Source organism: Lycium ferocissimum, unplaced genomic scaffold, assembly GCF_029784015.1.
Source record: "Lycium ferocissimum isolate CSIRO_LF1 unplaced genomic scaffold, AGI_CSIRO_Lferr_CH_V1 ctg7077, whole genome shotgun sequence".
Taxonomy (NCBI): domain Eukaryota; kingdom Viridiplantae; phylum Streptophyta; class Magnoliopsida; order Solanales; family Solanaceae; genus Lycium; species Lycium ferocissimum.
Window position 1 is genome coordinate 24093 of NW_026726623.1, and position 26685 is coordinate 50777.

General features: G+C 37.8%; 1 protein-coding gene and 1 pseudogene across 1 annotated transcript; both read left to right on the top strand.

Moving 5' to 3' along the window:
• Window positions 1-1566: 1566 nt before the first annotated feature.
• LOC132045564 (ankyrin repeat-containing protein ITN1-like) lies at window positions 1567-4221 on the top strand (annotated as a pseudogene).
• LOC132045563 (uncharacterized) lies at window positions 4128-26685 on the top strand. The gene is made up of 2 exons (XM_059436157.1): window positions 4128-4249; window positions 26067-26685. Exons 1-2 carry the CDS (start codon window positions 4165-4167, stop codon window positions 26480-26482), a joined length of 501 nt encoding a protein of 166 aa, XP_059292140.1. The 5' UTR covers window positions 4128-4164; the 3' UTR covers window positions 26483-26685.

Below are 26685 nucleotides of genomic sequence, written 5' to 3' on the forward strand. Positions count from 1 at the left end.
AAAATTATACTTTTAAGCCCTACAACTAGACAATCAACTGTGCTAGTGCTCACGATCATGTTTTCGATACCTGAAATAGTGCCATTTAGTGTTTATTTTTATATAATTAGTGTGTTGTTATATCGGGATCTGTAAACTGGCTGAAGAACCATTTTAGAATTTGTCGTTAATAAACCCGTAATTTGTTTGTTTGATCTATCTATAACATGAATTTTAAAAAGGCAAAATACTTTCTATTGTTCTTTTGTGTAGATCTATTTTGGAATACAAAGAAGAAACATACATATGTTGGAGGGGTGGGGAGGGAGGAGAATTAGAAGGAATTTTTTTTTTCCCGATCAACCAACTAAATGGCGGTAATGGTGGTGGTGGCGAAGGATATTTTAGTGGTGTAAGAACAAATAGAGTGGAGATGTAAAATGAGTTAGGGGTCTTTGAGGTGGCATGCCACGTGGCATCCACCTCATCAAATGTTAGGTGCCTCATAGGATTGGATGTCCATCTTGGACAAACTTAACCGAGGATGGGTATATTTAAACCAATAGTATAACGATCGGAGTATATTTGGACCCAAAATATAACGAAGGATATACGTGGCCGTTTTCTCATAGTACAGGGGTATATTGTCCCTTTTCTGAAATATAAACTAGACACTTGCTTACATAGTCGTATACTCATATGCAATAAAAATTATTCAAACATGCATGTTGTTTCCGGTTAACGAAAAACTTTTCCATCGTTGTCAAATTCTTAATTCTCTGCTATCCACGTAAGTCGAAGTCGAACAAATTTTGGTAACGGACTTACCGTACCGCACAAAGCAAAACATAAACTTAAAAGTACCAAATCAATAGAACTAATTCAATCTGGTAATGGTAAAGCATCTTTAATAAAAAAAATCGAAATTACCGAATCAAAATTTTAAAAATTATATCGTACTATACCGTACCATGAACATTCCTAATTGTGACTCTATCCTAAGATAAGTATGTACCGAAGTCACAATCCTTTTTACTAATGAACTTGGGCTCTGTTTTTTTTTTTTTTTGAAAAAAAAAAAGAGATACAGAAGAACCCTAATACATAATTAGTGCACGTAATTAAAATAAAAATGATGAAAAATAGCAGTTTGTATGTTATTCCTTTTGCCCCAATTTATGCAGCACTATTTGAATCAAAACATTTAAAAGACATAAAAAAATCACAATAAAAAAAAAATTCATTTGAATCACAAAATTCGAACGATGACGCATAAATTGGGACGGAGCGAGTAATCAAGTGATAATGAGAAGAGGACTACTCTATTTGTACTTTAAATGAGGTAAAAGTACAATTAAAATAAGTTATAACATAATTTAAATTATAGGTAAAACACCCAGGTGAAAAAATATCATGTATAATTTAAAAAAAAAAAAAATGACATTGAGGGTAACTGAAAATACTAAGAGCAAAATAGACATTGCCAACAATAGGAAGGAAAATCTATTAATCGTCGAACGTTGGAGACCAGATAAAGAGCTTTGGAGACCAGATAAAGAGCATCTAAAGCTGATGTGAATGTCCATTAAGTGACTTTCTCTGGCAAATTTTATTTGTCGACAAAAAGTTCTTGTTATTTTGTTCTGATAGCAATAATGGGAATCATATTCTCAAGCGGAATTAATCTTTCATTTCTGCTACTTCAAATTCAGCATCTTGACGAAGACTTCTACAAAGAAGCACAAAAAAGTTTCTCCTATAAGTTAACGCAATCTCTTTGAAGTTGGATGTCAAGAATCTATTGAGGGAGAAAAAAGAAAGAAAGAATATGGATATTGAGAAGAGACTCTACAAAGCTGCAATTGAAGGTAATGTTGGAGTTTTACAAGAATTACTTCAAGAAGATGCTTTGGTTCTTGATAGACTTACCTTAAAAAGCTTTAAAGAAACTCCCTTGCACATAGCAGCAATGCGCGGGCATATTGAGTTTGTGAGGTTAATTCTTAACGGAAATCAACATCTTGCTGCTGAACTGGATTTCCAAAATTCATCAGCGCTTCACATAGCTTCGGTTAAAGGGCACATAGAAATTGTTAAAGATTTGTTGGTGGTGAAGCCTGAAATGTGTCTGGCTCGTGATCGCGATGGTAGAAATCCTCTTCATCTTGCAGCCATCAAAGGTCGAATTGAAGTCATCAATGAACTTATACAAATCAAACCAGATGAAGCTCTACGAATGATCACTTAACAATGGGGAAAACATTTTGCATTTGTGTGTCAAGCATAATCGGTTAGAGGCTCTCAAGGTGCTGATGGAAATTGGATTTGATCATGCATTTTTGAACGCAAAGGATAGTGATGGCCACACCATTCTGCATTTGGCTGTTGCTGATAAGCAAATTGAGGTATGATATTGTCCCTTTGGAAATCAATTGATGACTTCCTTTCTCATCTGCCACTAAATATAGAAAGGTGTTATTTTTTAAGACCGAATAAAAAGAAAAGAGTGTCACATAAACTAAAAATTTAGATAAATAGTTATTAAACCTACCAATCTTGCTTTTTAAAAGCTATCAATATACATGCTAAAGACCAACGAAGTAGACATTGAATGCTAGTTCTGATGTACGTCGCTTTTCAATTTAGCCTCTCTAGAGAATAGCAAAAAATAAATTGGCGAAATCGACTCAATGCTAACCTAAGATTGATAAATAAGGTACGAAGATTCAACTAAAGAAGATGAAGCTTTGAAAGGAGAAGGAAGATTTGAGATGGAAAACTTGGTTATGGAAAAAAGCTTTCTTAAATTGGCTTGGTTATAAATACCTAAAACCACCCCTCTTTATATTTGCCTTGGGATGATTCAAGACAACCAACTTAGCCCCTCTTAACTCTCCTATACTTTTTATTACTCTGTCCGTCTCATATTAGTTGTCTTGTTTCGCTTTTTGAGAGTCAACTTGACCAATCGGTGGAGTTAGATTGGATTAGATCAATTCAATATTTTAAAATTATAATTTAGATATTCAAAAACTACAAGAAAAGTACTACAAGTTGTAATTCTTCTCATATCAATGTAGTGAAAAATATTTCTCAAAATATTGGTCAAAATTTATATAGTTTGATTTTTTTTTTTTTTTTTTTTTTTTTTAAAAAAAAGAGGACAAGTAATATCAGACGGAGGGAATATTAAAGGCTTATCTGTCTTCTACTTTTGGTAATTTCTACTGCACTCACTTTTAGCTCTAATATTTTCACTTTTTTATTCCACCGTCATGTTTATTGAGGTAGATGTCTTAAGCCTTTATATACACCTAAAACTAATCTTTCACTCATTATTATGTTTAACGCAAAAAACTAATCTTTCACTCATTATTATGTTAACGCAATCTGACATTTTATTACACAGTGATGTCTGCCTCCCCCTCTAAGCCACATCCTCCCTCTTCCACTAGTTTCTCTCTCTCTCTGTCTCTCTCTCTCTCTCTTTTTGTTTTTTCTTTTTAAAAAAAAATAAAAAATGGCATAGTTACTATTTGGACAGTCAAACATAGAGATATTACAATTATAAAGTCTCGTGTTTCTCATAGAAAACATGTAGCTCAGCAATTTCAAGATTTAGGAGAGTATAGGTTATGTCTATCAAGGAGCACCTGTTAGTCTAGTGGCCAACAAAGGAGAGTTTAGGTTATGTCTATCAAGAAGCACCTGTTAGTCTAGTGGCCAACAAAGTATAAGGTGCAAACCTTAGTTATCCTAATGTTCAAATCTCAGCGGAGATAAAAATATTACATAATTTTTTCTCATATACCTAAGTTGTAGTAAGCACTGGATGGATCAATTAGACGGGGTGCACAAGCTGGTAAATAAACCAGCTGTCTATCCACTACTGAAGTTCAACACTTTTGCGTGCAGACCATAGAGTTTCTTAGGAGGCACCCAGCATTTGATCTGAGTGCACTGAGTGGATGCGGATTAACAGAGATGGATGATCAAATTCAAGTCCATGGTGATATTGAAGACATTGAAAGTGGAGAATCCAGTCGATTTACAGGGCCACGTTGAAAAAAAGTCAATCATACTTCCCGGAGCGAAATTAGTGAATCTTCAAAATATACATCACAGAAAAAAAAATCGAAGCCATTACAAAACGAAGATTGGATAGAAAGGGACAAGAGTACTTTAATGATTGTGGCTTCGCTTATTACAACCATGTCTTTTCAAGCTGGTCTCACCCCTCCTAGTGGATTATGGATAGAGAATTCAAGAGGTATTTAGTAATTAATTTTAGCTACTAAAATGATTTCTGTTTTCTAAGTATCTTTTAACATCAAGTTGATCGAATTTCTTCTTAAAAGTTTACAAAAGTGTGACTGCTTGTTTGGTAGTATTATAACTATATTACAAGTAATTCCTCTAACTTTAAAGATGTCCTTCTCCTACTTCTCACTTATTCTTCCCTTGAATAAGTAATCTTTTGATGAGCTCCGTTGGACGTTATGAGTCTGTTACTTAAAAAATCACTCAACTATTGGAAATTAGTTAGCAAAGTCATTTTTCTTTATTTTTTTAAATCGAAATCTCACTTATCTTTATTTATATCACTTCAAAAGCGCTACGTCGGATTTCACAAACTTTCGGAAATTTCTTGGATTATATGCGTGCAAGATTGAGTGGGGGAGAGAGCCAATATTTACTGAGGGGAAGCTAAGGTTTTTGAATTATATGTGTGCATGCATGAGCAGCACATATATAGACCAAAACACCTCATGAATCAACAGTACAAATCATCACAATGACGACAAGAGAGGGTTGCTCAAGTAGTAAGCTCTTTCCACCTCCAACCCTAAGATTGTGGGTTTGAATCACCGAAGCAAAATGAGGGGAAGCTCGAGGGAGGGATAAGAAAATAAAATAAAATAAAAAAACCCATCATGATGAGAGAGAACACAAAATACATATTTCATATTCTCCTTCCCAAGATAGTACTTGAAAATTAGGACCCCAAGTTTTAATATTTAGGTATATGGACACCTATTAGGATTAGTGCTAATTAACTCAAATCTAATTATTTGACCTTCCAAACCAGCGCTAAGTTTTAAAAAATATAATTTGGTCAAAAGTAATAAAAAATAAAATAAACCAAAATAATAATAACATAACAACATTTTTCCTCCCTCATCTCTTCCCCATTTCCACGTTTTTTAAGACATTGAGAAATCGATCGTTGAAGCTCTCCAAATCGAGCTCTTCCCTCTCTTTTGCTCTTAACCTAGCAGCTGTTCTCCACTTGTTTCTTCTCTCACTCTATCTGTCTCTCAACTATCATTGTTGAACCCTTGAGGCCTTTGAAAATAAAAAAAATCAGACTCGGGTACTGCTTTCTAGGTTTATTGACTTGGGCATTATTACTCGTTTGAGCTTTATTTGGTGATTTTCGATCTGCATCTTGGGTTTATAATAGACTATCTTTGGTTTCGTCTACTAGGCTAAATTATAGTATAGACTATATCAAATTTATCGAGGGTAAAATGGTAGCAGTTGGTAATTGGGCAATTTGTAGGATTGCCCTTCGCTGGGGTGGTCTTTAGTTTTTAACCCTCAGTGGTCTTTAAATTTCGCCCTTCAGGCAGAAATTCTGCCTTCAGGCAGAATTTACATGGCACAGGCAGAATTTCTGCCCAAGCAAAATTCTACCTGCCTGTGCGGCCCAAATTCTGCCTTACACTGAGCAGATTTGCAAAATTCTGCCTTGAGGCGAAATTCTACTTTGTGATTTTTTTTTTTTGAACTGGGCTGGGGTTCGAACCCACAATCTCGAGATGTTAGGCGAGGGGTAAAAGTTAAAGACCACCAATTTGAAGGGCAAAAATTAAAAACCACCCCAAATGAAGGGTAATCCGCGCAAAAAAAAGTTGGTAATTATAGTGGTCGAGTGGGTTCATACCCAAAAGACCTGGAGGTGGACTTCTCCACAAAAAACCCAAGCTATTGAATTGGATAATGACTACACCTATAGAGATTCAGTGCATGAGGTGATTCTGTCCGGTGATATAGATCCCAAGCGGCACAACGTGTCCATTAACTACATAGTTGGTGTTGCTCTTAATTGACGAACGCAAAATACAACTTTAAATTAAGCACTTCTGTAGTCAAAGATAGTATAGATAGATTATCATCTGTACAGGGATTGATGCAAATAATATCTCAAAAGAAGCTCGCTCAATACTATTAAAAATGATATTTATAATTGAGGTGGTTAAAACCACAAGCGGTATTGAAGAAGTAAATAAAAACAAGGATCAAAGAAAAGTGCTATACAAAATATGTATTTACTAATAAGAGAAACAAGGGCATATGACAAGACATATGCAATATTTCTGCTATTAGCTCCTATTATTATTTAAGATTCTCATCGAAGGTTTATTGATTCTTTTGAATTCAATAAGTAATTAGATTATTCATGAACTTGAGAAACTTCTTTCGAATGAATTCAAGTTCAATCAAATAAACTAATAAGGACCTCCTGAGAATAGCAAAAATCTATTGACAGAAATTTTTTTAGGAACGATTCCTTCCGAATATCATTCTCATATAACTCAAGAAAATAATTGAAGGGCTCTTTCAATTACTTAAGAGAATTTTCACAAGAATAACTTAAATCATTAACATGAAATACTTCTTCCTTCAATTAAAATACTCAAGAATATCTCAACAATCACTTTAAACTTCCATCAACAAATTCACGTTGCTCTTTCCTTACCCAAGAGTTCTATCATACATTTCTCCAAGATCACCCTCTGACAATAGGTCTTACAGCTTTTATATCTCGTCGTGGCCAAATGACCAAAATGCCCTTAAGTTTGAGCTTTTCAGAAAAATTGCTAAAGTGGGCGATCGGGATCTATTGAACGACCATTTTCCAAAACAGCCGGGGGTTGAGCGATGGCTTTGTAATGCCCCAACCTTGAAGCAACTTTCGATTTTCACCGTTTTATCTCTTTTCACCTCGAAGCATCTCCATAAGTTCATCCTTGAATTCTTTCAAGCAAAAACCTAATGAAGATCAAATTAGAACATTCCATCATGTAAAATCTCCAACTTTATATAAAATCACCACAAATAAACTCATAAAACTCGAGGGATAGACAATCATCATTAACAAGTGGGCAAAAATGGGTCCTACGTACATCAAGAATGATGTGTAGGTGCGCCTATATCTTCTTGATTTTGGTAAGGATGTTTCCAGGCCTCTTATATGTAAGTATGTCCAAGAGGTCCGACGGAAGTCCAGATCCATCAGGAGCCGCCTCACTGCATTGATGAACATTCCAGGACTTGATGGTCTTGGGAAATGTCCAATGAACAATGATTTCATGAATTTTATGGACATGATGTTCATATAGATGATTTGGAAAACAGTGCTGATGTTTCCAGCAATTTATCTACTGCAACAGAGTATGTCATGTTCCTGTAGAGTTCTCTACATTGACAAGATCACGCCTCACATGCCGTGGTAGCTCTAAAGAGAAAGCATGTCCGTGATTTTAGAGACAGTTTATAACTACTCTTCTCCATATAACACCGCATATCCATACTACAAATCTTACAAATGTGATATTATCCCAATTCTTCCTGAAGGATAGTGTGTGATTCCTCTGAAGTTGCAGGGCATACAAATTTCCCCACCTAAATACATTCCTAAAAAGGCCGAAGGTAGACTAAGTGGTACAACCAACCATGGAGGAACCGAAATCAAACAAAAGGAGAAATAAATTCTCCACCCACAAGAAATTTGGCCAAAAGAAACCACCTATAGTCTGAATTTGTGGTTGATCTATACATAAACATTTCCATTTTATCTTAGCTTTTAATGAATGTCTTATATCTATAATAAGAGTTCAAATGGTCTATACATAAACGTTGTCCTTTTGTATTTGCTTTTAACGAATGTCTTCTATAGGTAATAAGAGTTCAAATGGTCTATACATAAATGTTGGCCTTTTGTCTTTGATTTCAACGAATTCCTTCGGTAATAATAAAGGTTCGAATGGTGTATACATAAACATTGCCCTTTTTGGTCTTTACTTTTAACTAATGCTTTCATTCTATAATAAGAGTTCAAATAGTATACACAAATGTTCCTTCCGATCCATTATAATATTTATCACGTCTATACCTAATTTATAATTGACGCAAGTGAAAAGTCTAACCAAATATGCACATAGATCTGAACATGGATAACTGATTCCAAAACATAATTAACAATGATGTAATTCGACTAAACAATAAAGTTAATAGTTCTAAATTATTCTCAACTAAAACAACAACTAAGCAAACCTACCCTAATTCTTAGCAGTTGCCTCATCTCGAATCTCAATGGGATCAGCAGCCACAGGAGCATCGCCATGATCGACATCTAAATAGGCAAGAGTTCCACCAACTTGTGGTTTGATGGATTTTTTATGCTAAAAAAATGATTTATCAATTGATATTAGTCTATCAAGAATTTCATTCGTCCCCTCATCACGCTCCTTACAAAATCAACTACCTCTGTATGAACCTTATCCATATGTTCTTCCATTTCTAGCATGGTCTCCAAGATCTCCAAAAGTCACATGCTTCTTCTATGCTACTGTAGTGAGACGTCATGGGCTAGCCTCTCCTAGCATATTGATCTCTGTGGGACTTTCAATATCCTTTCTCTTAATGAATTGCTTTCCTCATCCACCTCCTCATTGTCATAAGACATAAGATTCTTGTCATGACCTAATTTGTGAGAGGCGACGGCACTAACTCACCCGAGTCCGTAAGCCATCCACAACCCAATTAAAGCAATTTATTAAGGAAATAAGTGCGGAAATAAATCATACAAGTCAATTTCAAGTCTTAAAGCCTTTATAATCATAAAATGCCAAAATAGGTACGTTCCCCCAAGACTGGTGTCACTAGTACAAGAACTTGCTAAATACGCATACAAGTCTGAAATGATACATAAGTACATTGTCTGGAATGAAAAGACAGAAAATAAATGATAGAGGAGAATCCGGTGCTACAAATTTGCTTGTATCCCAGCCTGAACTCTCGAGATGGTGTCCTCAATTAGCCGAACTCGCAAAGGTGTTGCTCGAACTAAGGACAAAATACGACACAAAAAGGTGCAGCAAATGTAGAGTGAGTACAGGAATAACATGTATTCAGGCAGCATCGTCAACCGACCCTAACTTAACATGGAGACTCGTGCTGGTCTTCCGAATACTACTTCTACACCTAACCACGGTAAGTTCATCATAATAACCAATGCAATCTCTGAAATCATAAGTTATAAGCCTAGGTTATATCATCTAGACCCTTAAGTACAGTCCAATCATCCTAATCAAGTAGCCAAAGGAGTCAATATCAGCTTAACACAGCAAAGTATAAGAAAATGGTAAGAAATGCAAGTGACATACAATGCAAAGGCTTTCCATCTCCGGTACACACACACCCTTTCAATAGGAGTGCGACCCATGAAGCACTTGCCAGGTCCATATACCACTCGGAATCATTTCCCTTCGGGTTTTTTCACTATATTTGTCTCTCAATCATATCATCGAGCCATTCTTAGGCTTACATTACCTGTCACTAGCCAATCGAGCTCATATCAATCACATCACTTGGCTTATCGGGCTATATACTTGCGTCAACCGTCCAAAATCATTTTCCCTCGGACCCAACATATGTATCCTCAAATGTAATATGCATAAGATACCATATGAAAGCATAAATATGACATGCACACAACAAGAAATCAATGCAAAACAATAAAGACTAAATCTTTAATCTCTTTTCCACCTTTAAACGAGTAATTATGAGTTATGAGAACACATGAATCACAAATAAGATAGGTAATAAGCATATAAATAATAAATAAGGGACTTCATATCCTAATCAGGGCACCAATCAATTTATGCTATCAGTTAATGCCCAAAGCATGGCATTCAGACCGGACTATACAATTATACACAAACACCCATATCATGGCACAACCGGGTGCCGACTAAGTGCTCGTAACCTCACAAGTATCGGGATCCCCTTTAGTTATCCCATTATCTCTCTTATTAGTCTAATTAAACCAACCACAAATCTTTAACATGAGGTTAAGATCCGACCTTTGCCCTCGAATTTGGAGCCCGACAAATACAACGAAGACTTGCCCTTCCATAGAGCCTCAAAATGATCCCAGTCTATTCAAATATGATATCTAGGTAAGAGTATGAGACTAATGATACCCATATTGCTATACTTTAAATCTGAAGCCAAAAAGTCACCTAAAATAGGATTCCGAGCCTCAAAGGGCAAAACGGGAAATTTAATCCAAAATTAGTTTACCCATCAGCTATGGTTTCTAAATACTAGAAATCAACTCAGTCCAATATCAATTCCATGATTTAATCGAGCATCCTTATTTTTGACTTAGGGTTTATAAACCCCCGATTTCCCAGCCTTAATTCATGATTTCTAACGTGAAAATCCTTACTAATCCATGATATAATCTAAAAAGGAAGGTTTAGGAAATTACCCAATCGATGAACCTTGCAATTTCTCCTATAATCACCTTAAACCGAGCTCTCAAATATGTGAATGAAATGTCTAAACTCGAATTGGGGAAATAAAATAGGTTTCTAATCAGCGATCTTTATAGGTGTGCTCATTTTCTTGCACCAGCCCTCCAAATCTCGCAAGTGCGAGATTTCATTAATTCGCTTAGGTCCGCAAAGCTCTGACCCATAGCCTAAGCCACCCCTCTCGCACTCGCGACCCACCACGCGAAAGTGCGAGCCTAACAAAGTGTGCGACACACCAAATTTTAAAAATCATGCAAATTTTCAAACTTCAATCTGACACTCGAAACTTATCCAAGACATCTCGGAAACAAACCAAATAGGCATACCAATCCTAAAACACGCTACAAACTCATCGCGCCCTCAAAATTTATAAAAGATGTAATCTTGACCCGGTGTTGACCGATGTCAACTCCAAATCCTTTAAAACTAGATTTCCAACCAAATGACCATAATACCTCGAGTCTCTCGGGAATCGAACCAACTACTCAACCAAGTCATAATTGATATTTTGGAACTAACGAAATTGACAAAATTCTCAAAATCACTCATTCTATCGCCGATGTTGACTTTGGTCAACTTATGAATTTCCAAAATTCTCATTTTCTGACTCAAATCACATTAAAATGCCACGGAAATCACATCACCCATCAAGTCAAATATACTCTAAAGTAGCTAGTGGAAGGGTCAACAAGGGTAAAATAGTCAAAATAGCCAAAACGACCTAACGGGTCGTTAAATCACCCACCACTTAATAATATTTTCGTCCTCGAACATGAAAGAAAAGGGAAATACCTGAATCACTGAAAAGCTGGGATATCTAATCCGCATATCTGACTCGGTCTCCCAGGTAGCCTCCTCAACTGGATGATGCCTCCACTGAAGTTTCACTGAAGCAATCTCCTTGGACCTCAACTTCCATATCTGCCTATCCAAAATAGCAACTAGCTCCTCCTCATAAGTCAAATTCTAATCCAGCAACATTGAATCTCACTAAATCACATAAGAACCATCGGAATGATACTTCTTGAGCTTGGAAATATGAAACACATAGTGAACACCTAATAAACAAGGAGGCAAAGCTACCTTGCCAATGTGTTGAACAATCTCAAAAGGACCAATATACGTACCTAGGGCTCAACTCTCCCTTCTTCCCAAATCTCATCACACTCTTTATGGATGAAACCTTCAACAATACCCGCTCACCAACCATGAACTCTAAATCATAAACCTTTCGATCCACATAACTTTTTTGTCTACTATGAGATATCAAAAGTCTCTCATGAATCAACTTGACCTAGTCCAAAGAATCACGAAGCAAATCTGTACCCCAAGGACTAACCTCGAATGCATCAAACTACCTAACTAGAGAATGACATCTCCTACCATACGATGCCTCAAATAGGGCCATTTCAATGCTAGAATGATAACTGTTGTTGTAAGCAAACTCTGCCAAAGGAAAAAACTGATCCCAATGACCACCAAAGTCAATCACACAGGCCCCTCATATATCCTCAAGGACCTGAATAATCCGCTCAGATTAACCATCAGTCTGAGGGTGAAACGCTGTGCTAAGCTCCACCCGAGCACCCAACTCCTTCTGCATAGATCTAAAGAAATGAGATGTAAACTAAGTGCCTCAATCCGAAATAATAGATACAGGCACACCATGCAAACTAACTATCTCTCAAATATAGATTTTGGCTAACTTCTCTGAATCGTAGGTAATCTGAACCAGTACAAAATGAGTCGACTTCGTCAAATGGTCCACAATCACCCTAATAGCATTAAACTTACCCAAAGTCCGTAGTAACCCCACCACAAATTCCATAGCAGTCCGCTCCTATTTCCACTCAGGTATAGGCATCCTCTGAGTAATTCCACCTAGCTTTTGGTGCTCATACTTCACTTGTTGACAATTCAAACACTTAGCCACAAATCCTGCGATATTTCTCTTCATACTACATCACTAATAGTGTTGCTTCAAATTCTGATACATCTTTGTAGCCCTCGAATTTTGAGCCTCCTCCATGATCAATCGAGTCAAATCACCCAACCTGGGGAACACATATGTGATCATTGATCGTTAAAACCCCCTCATCATCAAGAATTGCCTCTCTTACCTTTCCTTTTCTTATCACGAATTTTGCACAACTTTGCATCTTCAACTGTTGGGCTCTAATCTACTCCATTAAGGAAGACTGCACCTCCATATAAGCCATAACCTTACCAAGTTCAAAAATATCTAGTCTCACCAATCTATTAGCTAATGACTGCCTATCCATAGCCAGAGGTCACTCTCTAACTTGTAAACATGTTAGGCTACCCACACCGCCTTGCAACTCAAGGCATCCGCCACTACATTGGCCTTGCCCGGATGAAAGAATCGACATGTCATAGTCCTTGAGCATCTCTAACCACCTCTGCTACCTTATATTGAGTTCCTTCTGATTGAAAATGTGTTGAAGACTCTTATGATCAGTAAACACCTCACAATGCACACTATACAAGTAGTACTCCATATCTTCAATGCAAATACTACCGCTGCCAACAACATATCATGAGTGGGGTAGTTCTTCTTATGTATCTTCAACTGCCTTGAAGCATAAGCTATCACATCCCCTTTCTGCATGGACACACACAATAAAGCCCTCTCCTTACATGGGAAGAGTCAAAATCAGAATTGTAGTCAACAAAGTCTTGAGCTTTTGAAAGCTAGCCTCACACACATCCGACCACTGAAAGGGTACATTCTTATGAGTCATTCTGGTCAAAGGAGACGCAATAGATGAAAATCCCTCTACAAACGCCGATAATAACTAGCAAAGCCAATGAAAGTCTAAATCTCGGTATCTGAAGTAGGCCTGACCCAATCACGAACTGCCTCAAACTTCTTAAATCTACCATGACCCATCCTTGGCCACCATATGTCCCGAAAAAGACACAAAACTGAGCCAAAACTCACACTTCGAGAATTTAGCATAAAGCCTCTTCTCCTTCAAGATCTCAAGGACAATCCTCAAATGCCGATCATGCTCCGGTCCACTACGTGATTATATAAAGATATCATCAATAAAGAAAATCACGAAGGAATCCAAGTTCTGTCTGAAAACACCGTTCATCAAATCCATGAAGGCTTCCATAGCGTTAGTCAACCCAAATGACATAACCAAGAACTCATAATGCCCATATCGTGTCCGAAAAGTCTTTAGAATATCCTCAAATTTAATCTTTAGCTAGTGATGGAAGGATCTCAAGTCAATCTTGGAAAAGATGGAAGCACCCTAAAGCTGGTCAAACAAATCATCAATGTAAGGTATTGGATACTTATTCTTGAAGATCACTTTGTTCAGCTGCTTAAAATTATTACACATCCGTATAGACCCATCCTTCTTCTTCACAAACAGCACCACAACACCCCAAAGTGAAACACTAGGTCTAATGAACCCCTTACTCAACATATCTTGAATCGTTCATTCAACTCCGCGGTACCATCCAATATGTCTGAATAGAAATGGACTTAGTGCTCGGCTCGCATCAATGCAAAAATTGATAGCATGATCCGATGGGATACCTGGTAGATCAGTCGGAAACTCCCGAACCATTGTTACTGATTTAAGAGGAGGAGTGTCAACACTAGTGTCCTGAACATATGCCAAATAAGCAAAACATCCATTCTCAACCATCCATTGTGCCTTAAGGTAAAATACTACTCTCTTCGGCGCATAACTAGTCCTACCCTTCCATTCCAACCTAGGAATTCTCAGCATAGCTAACGTAACTGTCTTGGTATAACAATCCAAGATCGCGTGATAAGGAGACAACCAATTCATCCCAAGAATAATATCAAAATCTACCATGTCTAGTATCATCTAATCCACCCAAGTGTCATATCCCATCAAAGTCGCAGAAGACCGGATCGATGACACCCGATCCACCACTATGGAATCCCCAACAAGAGTAGAAACACTAAGAGAGAAATCAAGCCACTCACACATCATATCCAAACCTGAAGCAAAATAAGTAGACATCTATGAATATGTAGAGCTTGGATCAAATATTTCTATGTCCTATCGGCGATAAACTGATATAGTACCTGTACTGACCGTATCAAAAGCCTCTGCCTCTAGTCGACCTGGGAATGCATAGCAATGAGCATGGACACCCTCGGCCTGAGAACCTCCACAACTACCACCGTGACCTGTCTGAGCGTCATCTCTACGAGAAGAACCACTTTTACCACTTTGGCGAACCACCCCACCAGCCGTGTGCACGCATCTATCTTGTGAACCGGAGTGTGTCCCACTCTGCCTAAGTCTGGGGCAATCTCTCACGAAATGCCTTAAGTTTCTATACTCATAACACCCATGTCGAGTAATAGGCTGTTGAGAAGAACTTAAATAACCTGAATCACTGCCTCGATCTCTGGGTCGATAAAAAAAACTGTTGGAACCCTGTCCCAAACTGTGAGAGACACAGACTGAAGAACCACTTTGCGAAAGTATGAATCGCTGCCTGAATTGGCCTACTGAACTGGGGACGGAAACCCCTACCACGATGGCCCTACCTCTAGATGAGGCGCAACCAAAACTGTTAAAACTGCGGCCTTCTTGCTCGGTTTGCCAAACTCCAGATGCCTGATAGACTTAATACCCCTAGCAGCATCCACCACTGCTTGAAAGGTACCTCCTGAAGCTACCACTTGTGTCGCTGCAACCTTAGGGGGATAGGTCAGCCCTCTCACAAACTTCCTAACCCTCTTTATCTCATCGGGCAGAATAGTCAAAGCATGGCGAGACAAGGGGTGGAACCTAATTTTGTACTCTATCACAGTCATACCTTCCTGATCCAACCTATCAAACTGCTCACACCTCTCATCTCTCAAACTACGGGAAACCCACTTCTCCAAGAACACAAGAGAAAACTCAACAAGTAAGTGGAGGCAACGCAGTTATCCTAGTCTCAACTAACACCCTACACCACTTCTTGGCAAGGCCAATCATCCAAAATGCTACAAAATCAACACCGTTGGACTCAACCAACCCCAAATTTTTAAACCTCTCATGACAACTCACTAGAAACTCATAAGCATCATCATCAAAGGATACCCATCATACCGTGGTGGCTTCATCTTCTCAAACTTATCCCACTTCTTTTGCTCCTTAATAATCATATTAGGTTGGGCAACTGGGTGAATAGCAACACCCGAAACTGGCAAACACTAAAACTGAGGAGCCACAATAGCAACTAGCTGTGCCCATGGAGTCTTATACCCTTGCAGCAACCATCGAATCGAGAGTCTGAGCTCCAACTCTAGTCTGGGAACCCTCTGGAATAGCGTAGTATGACCGCCTAGTGCTATACCTTCAAAGAAGCTCAAGATACGCACCAAAGTGTCCTGAAGAACAGGAGTAGAAATGAATCCAGCTGGTGCCTGAGCAGGTCCGACCTTATTCGCCTGAACTAGTCTCTCCTCCCCGAATCCTCTCGGGGTCCCTGGTCACATCTCTAGATGTGATTGAGTTGTACCGGCTCGTGCCTCCCGGCTTGTGTAGAACGTGGTATCTAGGCCTACCTCACCCTTTACCACGCCCCTCGCCTCTCCCACGAGCAACAAAGCAGCGTGGGTATGGGGTGGTGTGTGTGCTCTCCATCTCCAACGGCAGCCAAACGTGTCCTCGCCATCTGTGAGAGAGTGAAACAATGAGAATTTTAGTATCCAATAGAATCAAGTATGCATGATAAAGAATTAAAGATTAGATTTTTCCGAGATGTTCTATAGCCTCTCGAAGATAAGTACAGAGCTTATCTTACGAATTTCCAAGACTCTACTGGACATTATTTTTGTACTTGTGAGACCGGTTAACCCTAAGCTCTGATACCGATTGGTCACGAACAAATTTATGAGCTGTGAAGGCACTAACTCACCCGAGTCAATAAGCCATCCACAACCCAATTAAAGCAATTTATTAAGTAAATAAGTGCGGAAAATAAATCATACCATTCAGTTTCAAGTCTTAAAGCCTTTATAATCATAAAATGCCAAAATGAGTGTGATCCCCCAAGACTGGTGTCACTAGTTCAAGAACTTGATAAATTCGGATACAAGTGTGAAATAGTACTTAAGTACACTGTCTGAAATGAAAAGACATAAAGTAAATGATAGAGGGGGATCCGATGCTACGGATTTGCTGGTAGCTCACCCCGAACTCTCAAAATGGTCTCCTCAACTGCGGCAAACTTGCCGACAGTGCTCGAACCAGGGACAGAATCTGCACACAAAAAGGTGCGGCAAGTGCAGAGTTAGTACAGGAACAACGTGTACTCAAGCAGCATCATCGACCGACCCTATCTTAACACGGAGACTAGGGCTGGTCTTCCGAATACTACTTCTACACCTAACCACGCTTAGTTCATCATATAATAATAATAACTAATGTAATCTCAGAAATCATAAGTTACAAGCCTAGGTTATAGCATCTAAACCTTTAAGTATAGTCCAATAATTCGAATCAAGTAACCAAATGATTTAATATCAGCTTAACACAACAACAAAACACAAGTATAAGAAAAAGATTGCAAATGATATGCAATGCAAGGTCTTTCCATCTCCGATACACATACGCTCCTTCAATAGACAGCGTGACTCATGGGGCACTCCCAAGGTCCATATACCACCTGGAATCGTTTCTCTTCGGGTTCCTTCGCCATATTTTACTCTCAATCATATCATCTATCCATTATTAGGCTTACATTACCTGTCTCTAGCCAATCGGGCTCATATCAATCACATCATTTGGTCGATCGGGCCATATACTCGCGTCAACCGTCCGAAATCATTTCCCTTCGGATCCAATATATGTGTCCTCAAGTGCAATATGCATGATATACAATATGAAAGCATAAATATGACATGCATACAACAAGCAGTCATTGCCAAGCAATAAAGAATCAATCTTTAGCCTCTTTTCCACTTTTAAACGAGTAATTAGGAGTGATGAGAACACGCGAATCGCAAATAAGACAAGTAATAAGCATAGAAAAAATAAATAAAAAACCTCATATCCCAATCATGGGCACCAAGTTGTCACGCCCCGAACTATAGCTTGGGTGAAACACGGCACTCGGTGCCTTACTGCATATGACCGAGCTAATCATATGGCTTGCTAAATCATCATGAGGCATACATGAGCGGAATATAACATAAAACATGATGGGCTTTAAGAAAACACATGAAGTCATAATAATTAATAAAATACTCGTTTAAAACATGAATGCGGAAATACCATGAATTGAGCCAAAGATGGCTAAACGGCTCCGAATATACGACATAACATAACTGACTAGTCTATAAAACCTCTATCATGAGTCTGGATCGTAAAACATACTTGCTGGGACAAGGCCCCCAGCATACCTTTAATGCATGACTAACATAAGGAAATAGATGAATGACTAAACCCCGAAGGAGATGGGGCTCACCAACAAGCTGATACGTGAAGAATCCTACTGAGCAGATGCGTCGTCCTGTAAATCCGTACCTGCATCGTGAAATGCAGGCCCCCGGACAAATAAAAAGGGACATCAGTACATTCAATGAACTGGTATATAAAGCAACTAAATGAAATAACATGGGACATAGAAATAACATCATAAAAACTGAAACTGAAACTGAAACTGAAACTGAAGTCTGGTCATGAACATGAATACATATAGATATAACATGAGTAAAAACATTATAAGTAGGGAGAGCATAAATATAACCGATAATATGGTTCTGGTTCTTGCACCCTACCAGTAGAGCTCTCATACCCTGTCAGGGATATGAGATATAAATGTAACATGAAAGGATCCAATCATTATTAAGAAATCGTCCTAAATATGGGCGGAGCGATCCTCATCCTACGGTGGCTAACATAGTTTTCAAAGCAGTCAAGCCTTCTCGGTAATCTGTGCAACTCCCAAAAAATATGAACATGAAAAATAGGTGGCACTTGAGCCCATGGTTTTCATAAATCATAACTTGCATGTACATGGATATCACTTCATAGTATTCTTGCATGAAAATGTGTAAAACATGTAGAGTATTTTCTTGAAAATAAACATAATAAATTATAACTTGCATGAAAGAACCCGTGGAATGCAAAGTATGGGCTTTCATAGATTACAGACAGATTTTCAATAATCATAATGAAATATCAAGAACTTAATAAGGGATTAATAATAATTCAATACTTAGTATAGCATGGTACATGGACCTAGGGTTATCATGAGCATGGTTAAAAACCCTAGTTTTCGTATAACTTCATACTTTATGAAAGAAGTGGCGTGGGGAAGAGCAAGGATGTTCTCACACATAGATAGTAACCCTACATATCTGGTAATACTCCAACCTCGTAATAAAATCCAAACTTTGTAGAAGAATCCCAAAGCTTTAGTTTTGAATCATTTAAATGGGTTTTCTTGAAAACCCTAGGTTAAGAATGATGAATTCTTGCTTAATGTTCATTAACGTATGTTAGAATCCAATTGAAATAAGTTGGGATTGCTTACCTTAATGTTCTTGGTGATGGAGAATGAGAGTTGTTCATTCTAGGGCTTGGAAATTAGGGAAAAGTGGAATTAGAACTAAACCCCTCGTATTTATATGTTCTGGCCACGGCAGGAGAAGTATGGCCTCAATGTACAGCCCGTACTTCAAAGTACGGCCCGTACATCATGGCCGTACATTGGATCAAATTTCCAGTGATAAATCAATTTTGACGGGGGAAGTACGGGCTCAAGGTATGCCCCGTACTTCAAAGTACAGCCCGTACTTAGGTTGTAAACTCTCAGTGCTATGTGCCGATTCCCCTCGATATACGCCCACCATTGTACGGCCTGTACAATTCTCGCAACTCATACAATCACCGATTCAGAAGGAGTTTTCAGTCCCAACATACTTCGTCTTGGTTTCTAATTCCTAAATCATGAATGTAGCCTAGTTTGATGTATGAGGTAATATACAAGCATTATCAGCTAATGCTCAAAGCATGACATGCAGACGAGACTATACAATTGAAATTATACAAACACCCATATCATGGCCTTTGGTACCCGATACAAGTGCTCGTCACCTCACAAGTATCGAGACCACCTTTAGTTATCCCATTATCCTGTCATGACCAAACTAGAGGGGACATGACCACACTCGAGCCTACTGTCGAGCAACGCTAACCATGCTTTCCTACCATGATCATAAACAAGAGTAGACCTCGGGGTTACCAGGTGAAAATTTGCTAAATTGTATAAAAGATAATCTAAAAAGGGAAGAGCCCAAGAAGACATGCTATGCAACTATCTTTGGACAAAAACGTATAAGCCGACCAGGCTGTCATGAAAAAGCCGTACGGTAAAATATAGACCGAAGGGACCACGCAAGGCTAACCATACCATGGCTTCTACAAGCTCTCTTTGAGTATACGACACTGAGAGGTCGGAACCAGGCCCCGCAATACCTATATGTGCACAAAAGAATAATGTACCAAAAGTACAATAGCAACTCCGGAACAAGAGGAGTGCTCCAATGTCGATATCTGGCCGGCCCTACGAGAGGCGGTCCGCCAAACTTCCTATCTATACGTGCGGGCATAAAATGCAGCGCCCCCAGAAGGGGAAGTCAGTACGGACAAAGTATTAACTATGTAAGGCATGAAAGTTACGTGAAAGAGACATAAGAGAACATAAAATGTAATAAATGCAACTTGTATGTCTGAACTGCCTCTATTGGCCAATGATGTACATAAATACTGTGCACGCATGCATGAGGTCACACACACGCACACGCACACACACACACACACACACACACACACACACACACATATATATGTGTGTGTGTGTGTGTAAACGCCTATCAAGCCTCTGTGGGCATCCCATCATATTATATTAGCCTCTGCGAGCATCATCATCATCATCATCATCGTCATCATCATATGACCAGCTAATTAGGTGGTAGTGCGTATATAGTGCCATCACCTTCCCCACTATACATATATATATATATATATATATATATATATATATATATATATATATATATATATATATATATATATAATAATAATATACGCATATATAACGCCTGAGGGGTCACAGGTCTGTACATGCATACATATATAAATGAAATGCAAGGCATAAACATGATAAGAGTACATTCTGAATCAGTCGGAGTGACGTAAGTTATTCCTCTGAACATCCTTATGAGGTAGCATTTTCATCAACAAATACTCCAGGGATCATACTGAATCTGGAGAAAGACTTTCTGAGGACAACATTATAGAACATGAATCAACATGGAACATTCCTAGCTTCTAAGAATAGAATCATTATGGATTAACGTTACGGGTACATTTAGTTCATAAGGATCATGCAAAAAGAAGGAAAGTTAACTTTAACATACCACAATTCGTCTAAATAATCCAAAAATAAGCTTATCACCACTAGAGCACCAATCCTATAACAAAGGAATACATATACAACTTAATGGCGCTAATATATATTACGTATATCAATGATAACTCGATTCTAAAGCGAAATGGGCAACATTTTTCTATATTTCTTAATCATCGTCACAAAGTCCACAACCAACAATTTGCATGAAAACCTTATATGAGCTTCTTTAAACTCATATTCACAACATTTAAAGATATACAATTGAGCAGTCCCATATTTGCTTATATACAATACCTTCTTCTTCCAAATACATCAAGTATAACAACCTTAAGACATTCTCAACATTAACTAGTATCCTCCATAACAATATTTTGCTCAAAATACACTAACAATCATGACTCAAGTTAGATTACAACTCAAAATAATCATCAAATTCATATTTGAACCTTTCCTCCAATTCCTTTCTCTCAAACCTTAGGATAACTATTACATAAAGTTATAATCATGGAAATAAGGTAAAATCTTACCTCAAGAACTCAAGAACACTTCAATTCCAAGATCACTTCACCTTGAAGTATCCTCCAAAGCTTCTACAAGAAGAAAAGACAAGCTTCAACAAGACTTTGACAACACTAAGCACTTGATTCTCACTTTAATTTTTGATTTTTGCTTGGAAGAGTGATTGAACATGTTGGAAGAGGTTTCTAGAGCTTTCATGATCTTGGGTTTGGGTTAAAATGACATAAGAATGAAGAGGAGTCATAATATATAAAATCAGCAAAAAAATCCACCGACTCTAGAATACGGTCCGTATATACTGGCCATATAATTTTATACGGACCGTATAATGGTCCGTATAATTCAACCCAAAAATCTGCCTACTCTGTTAAATTTTTTAGATTCTTAAATACGGCCAGTATTTCAAGATACAGTCAGTATCTCAAAAATGCGATCCGTATAAAGCAATTCTAGAACAAAACTTGCCGAAACGTATTTTCTTCAACTCACTTATTCCCTAATCCTTCCACAACTTACCAAACATAAACTTAAACCCCTTATAAACATAAAATAGGCATGTCCAGCCTCGTATAACCTCAAAGATGGCCTCAGTGTCCAAGACAAGGGCAATTAACATACGACGGATCTCAACGTATAAAACTACGAGGTGTAACATATCCCCTCTTATTTATCAAATTAAACCAACCACAATGCTTTAAAATGAGGTCAAGATCTCAACTTGCCTGAATTTGGAGTCTGACAGTCACAACAAAGCCTTGCCCTTCCATATAGCCTCTAAATGATACCAATTTGTTCAAATATGGTATCTAGGTAAGAATACGAGACTAACAATACTCCTATTGCTATACTTTAAATTCGAACCCAATAAGTCACCCAAAATAGGATTCCGAGCCTCAAAGGGCAAAACGGAAAATTTAACCCAAAATTAGTTTATCCATCATCTATGGTGTTTGAGTGCCAAAAATCAACTCAATCTAACATCAATTCCATGATTTAATCAAGAATCCTTATTTTGACTTAGGGCTTATAAACCCCCCAATTTCCCAACCACAATTCATGATTTTCTAACATGAAAATCCTTAATAATCCATGATATAATCCAAAAATGAAGGTTAGGAACTTACCCAATCGATGAACCTTGCAATTTCTCCAGAAATCACCTTAGGCCTAGCTCTCAAATCTCAAATATGTGAATGGAATGGCTAAATTTGAAAAGAGGAAACAGAATAGCTAGGTTTCTGATCAGCGATCTCGCAGGTGCGATCAATTTCTCGTACCAGTGTTCCAAATCTTTTAGGTACGAGATTTCATTAGTTTGCTCAAGTCCGCAGATGCGGATAAAATCTCGCAGGTGCGGCTCCGTCCCTGTGGCCTTCACTTTGCAGGTGCGACCATAGCCTAAGACACGTCCCCTCGCACCTGTGGCACCATAGGTGCGACCATGCATGTGCGGGCCCAATCTCGCGGATGCGAGACACCAGACACCAGAAAAATCATGCAACTTTCAAACTTCAATCCGACACTCAAAACTCATCCGAGACCTTCAAGACACAAACTTGATATGCAAACCACTCTTAAAATACGCTATGAACTCATTCGAGCCCTCAAAATTTCCAAAAGAGGTCATCTCGACCCTGTGTTAATCGAGGTCAACTCTAAATCTTTTAAAACTAGATTTCCAACCAAATGACCAAAATGCCCCTGTCCCTCAGGAACCTAACAAACTACTCAACCAAGTCATAATCCATATTCCCGACCTAATGGAATCAACGAAGTTCTCAAAAAAACTCATTTACCCCCCATGTTGATTTTAATTAACCAAACACTTATGAATTTTCAAAATTCCCATTTTCTTACTCAAATCACATCTGAATGCCTCGGGAATCGCGCCACCCATCCATACATGTCAAATATACTCCAACGAAGCTAGAGGAAGGGTCAATATGGGTAAAGTAGTCAAAATAACCAAAAAGACTTAATGGGTCATTACAATTTCTTATGTGGTTCTTCTCCATCTCCCCAACAGTTGGGTAAAGAAAAGGGTGCATCCTCTTAAGTTTAACAAAAAACAATTGGCAATAAGATCAATTCATAGAATAAGGGTTCATGAAGCGTCATAGTTTATAACGTACCTATATGGAGATTATAATAGACAGGAACTGTGCCATCTCACCATCCGTGGAGTCAAAAGTGGAACATCCCATGATTTGGCATACTTACGTCCAACTAAGGGTACTGCTTCATATGTTCATGCTTGTAACGAATGCAACACACGATACAATCAACTGAACACTTATGATCTGCAGTAAAATGCTATTGTTATGCAATACTAATAGTCTATTCCTAAGGGAATTGTAAAAGACAGTAACAAGTGTTTTCTGATCTGTAGGAAAATGCTATTGTTATGCAATACTAACAGTCTATTCCTAAGGGAATTGTAAAAGACAGTAACAAGTGTTTTCGTGGGTTTAGTTTGGAATTTTTTAGTCAATTTGAACATGCTAACCCCGTTATCCAATGTCAGATCAAAGCATATCTTTACCCAGGGATATTAATTGAACGAAGCAATCGTAGATATCCATTTCTTCTCAGTTTGTTTAAACTTATCATGCACCAATAAAATGATGTGAAGAAACCACAACAAGGACACCTTCAGCTTCTCTTCCCTGGAAAATTCCTTGTTATCCAGGCAATTCACGAGCACATCCTGATTAACCCACCTGTAATCAAATTTAACATTAATATAGAAATTATCTCCTTTTTATGGACCTTATTCAACTCATCTTCACTAGGAAAGGCCTCACAATTCAGTCTAGTGACCAATGCAAACTCCCTTAGCCAAAAACGTGGCATATCCCCAATCAAGAACTACATCTCATGTTTTTCTTCTGATACTTTATTCAACTTCGAAGAAGTAAAACAACTAATTGTCCACTGAGTTGGTCCCAGTTTAAGGCAGGTCCAAGAAGTGGAAAAACAATTTGTTCGAAAATAAATTAAAAGTTTACGCTTTCGCAGTTCATCTTTGAAAGCAAACCATAATTCCAATAGACCTCACTCGATCCTGGAAGGGAAATCAACTCTTTCAAGTAGCCATATAACAATTCGAGCCTTTTCACTTTCAACTTCCACAGACTTAACATTTTCAGGATTGGATAGACGATCACTATTTTCGTCGTCATCTTCCGTACCCTCGCATTTGCCACATTCCTATTTTATTCCACCAGAAATGCCTCCTTTGTCGTCTTCCTATTCTCCAAGACCACAATTGTCTCTTCTTCTTAAGTGCATTCTAGATATGCATCAATCTGTTCAATTGTATCAATAGACATGGAGTCCGCCTCTTCTACATTTCTTCTATTAATAAACTCATCTAGTTGATTGCGTAGGGCTGCAACTTAATCTAAGTCAACAATTTCTGTTCTTACCCTGTTTTTAAAGTAAAAGGTCTGTAACATACTTTCCAAAGTGATATGGCACGTCATCTTGTCAACACTGTGACAGTAAACTTAGAAAAATCAAAATAAGTCAGGCAAGACAATATGGAACTCAAGAAAAAAATCAGAATAAGAATAAATTAGCTGTAAACCCAGAAAAAATAAAAAAATAAGGCATGAGAAACAACATATTGAACTCGAACAAAATCATAATAAGAATAAAATAGGTGTTGCCATGACTGTACATTTAGAAAATAACAAAATAAGATATTAAAAAAAAAACATTTGAATTTGAATAAAATGAGAGTAGGAATAAATTAGGGCTTCAAAAGCCTGGAACTGTTCTTCAATTGAAACCTTCAAATCGGGGCTCTTAAATGGCAAGAGTAGCTTCAACGCTAATTCAATCTTGACCAAATAGAGAGGTGTTGTTATAAGCAGATATCGTTATAGAAAAGTCTAACTGTTATAAGTTTTTAAAATTACATAGAAACACCCGCGTGTTAGCTAAGCCCGGATTTGGCATTGTTTTCCGCCAAAAATAAAGAGAAAAGAAATAGGGGTTCTGATCTTAAGAAAATAACTCAAGTGGCTCTGCCAAATAAATCAATACGCCTTGTAAATTTTTGTACTTATAGACCAAAAAAGAATTCAGAGAAAATTAGAGAAGAAAGTGCGGAAAGTTGGGCTATGTTGAGGATATAATTAAGTAAGTAATTAAAAGTTTGTTCATTGTAAGGTAAAGGGCCTGGGATCGAATTTCAGTATAACTCATTATCAAAAAGAAGTTCCACGTCCTTGGCCCATCAAAAAAAATTCAGGCACACACGTCAGGGGGAGTGTTTAGCATATAATTATGTAAATAAAAGTGTGTACTATCTAACCACTTAAGCTTTTAGATGAGATGAGCACACACTTCAATATGCTAAAAACTGTGTTTGACGCTAACCTACTTCAGCTATGTAAACTTAATTTTATATACATCTCCGATTAAAAAAGATATGAAGCTAAACTACATTAATCTCGAGCTCTACATACGCTTCCCTGTTCTTACTCTATTGTCAATGTTGTTGACACATGATAATATTTTCTACAGATGCTGGAATAGCATCACCTAGTCCGAGTCCTCAAGATACAACAGATTCATCAGTGACGGTAAAGGTCCCGGATGAGGGTTATTACCCTTATATGGTGTCCAATACATTTGGGTTTGTAGCATCTTTGAGCATCATATTACTGTTGATAAGTGGCTTGCCTTTAAGAAAGAGAGGTTTAATGTGGATATTGAGGTTTATCATGTGGATTGCCATTTCTGCAAGCACATACACTTACAATATAACTATCCAAGCCTTTGCCGGAGACAGCGCGGTCGTTGACCTCGAATTCTTATCTTACTCACTAAATGTATGGATGGGAGTCATGGCCCTCATATTCATTATCCATGCAATCCGCTTGATGGTGAAGGCTGTTAGAAAGCTGAAACAATTTATTGCCAAGAAGAGTAATGAATGAATTCCAGCTAGTGTAATAGTAATGTCCTAGCTAGTGTGAACAAGTACAAAACTCTATCTCATTTATCTGAGGATTCATGATCTCCATGATTGTATTAGTACTCTAACAGTCTAGTACTTATTTTAAAATATTTAAGTTTTAAACCTCTTTGAATAGTAATATATTGGTTGACAGATTTAAGTTATATATATAGATGATATTTT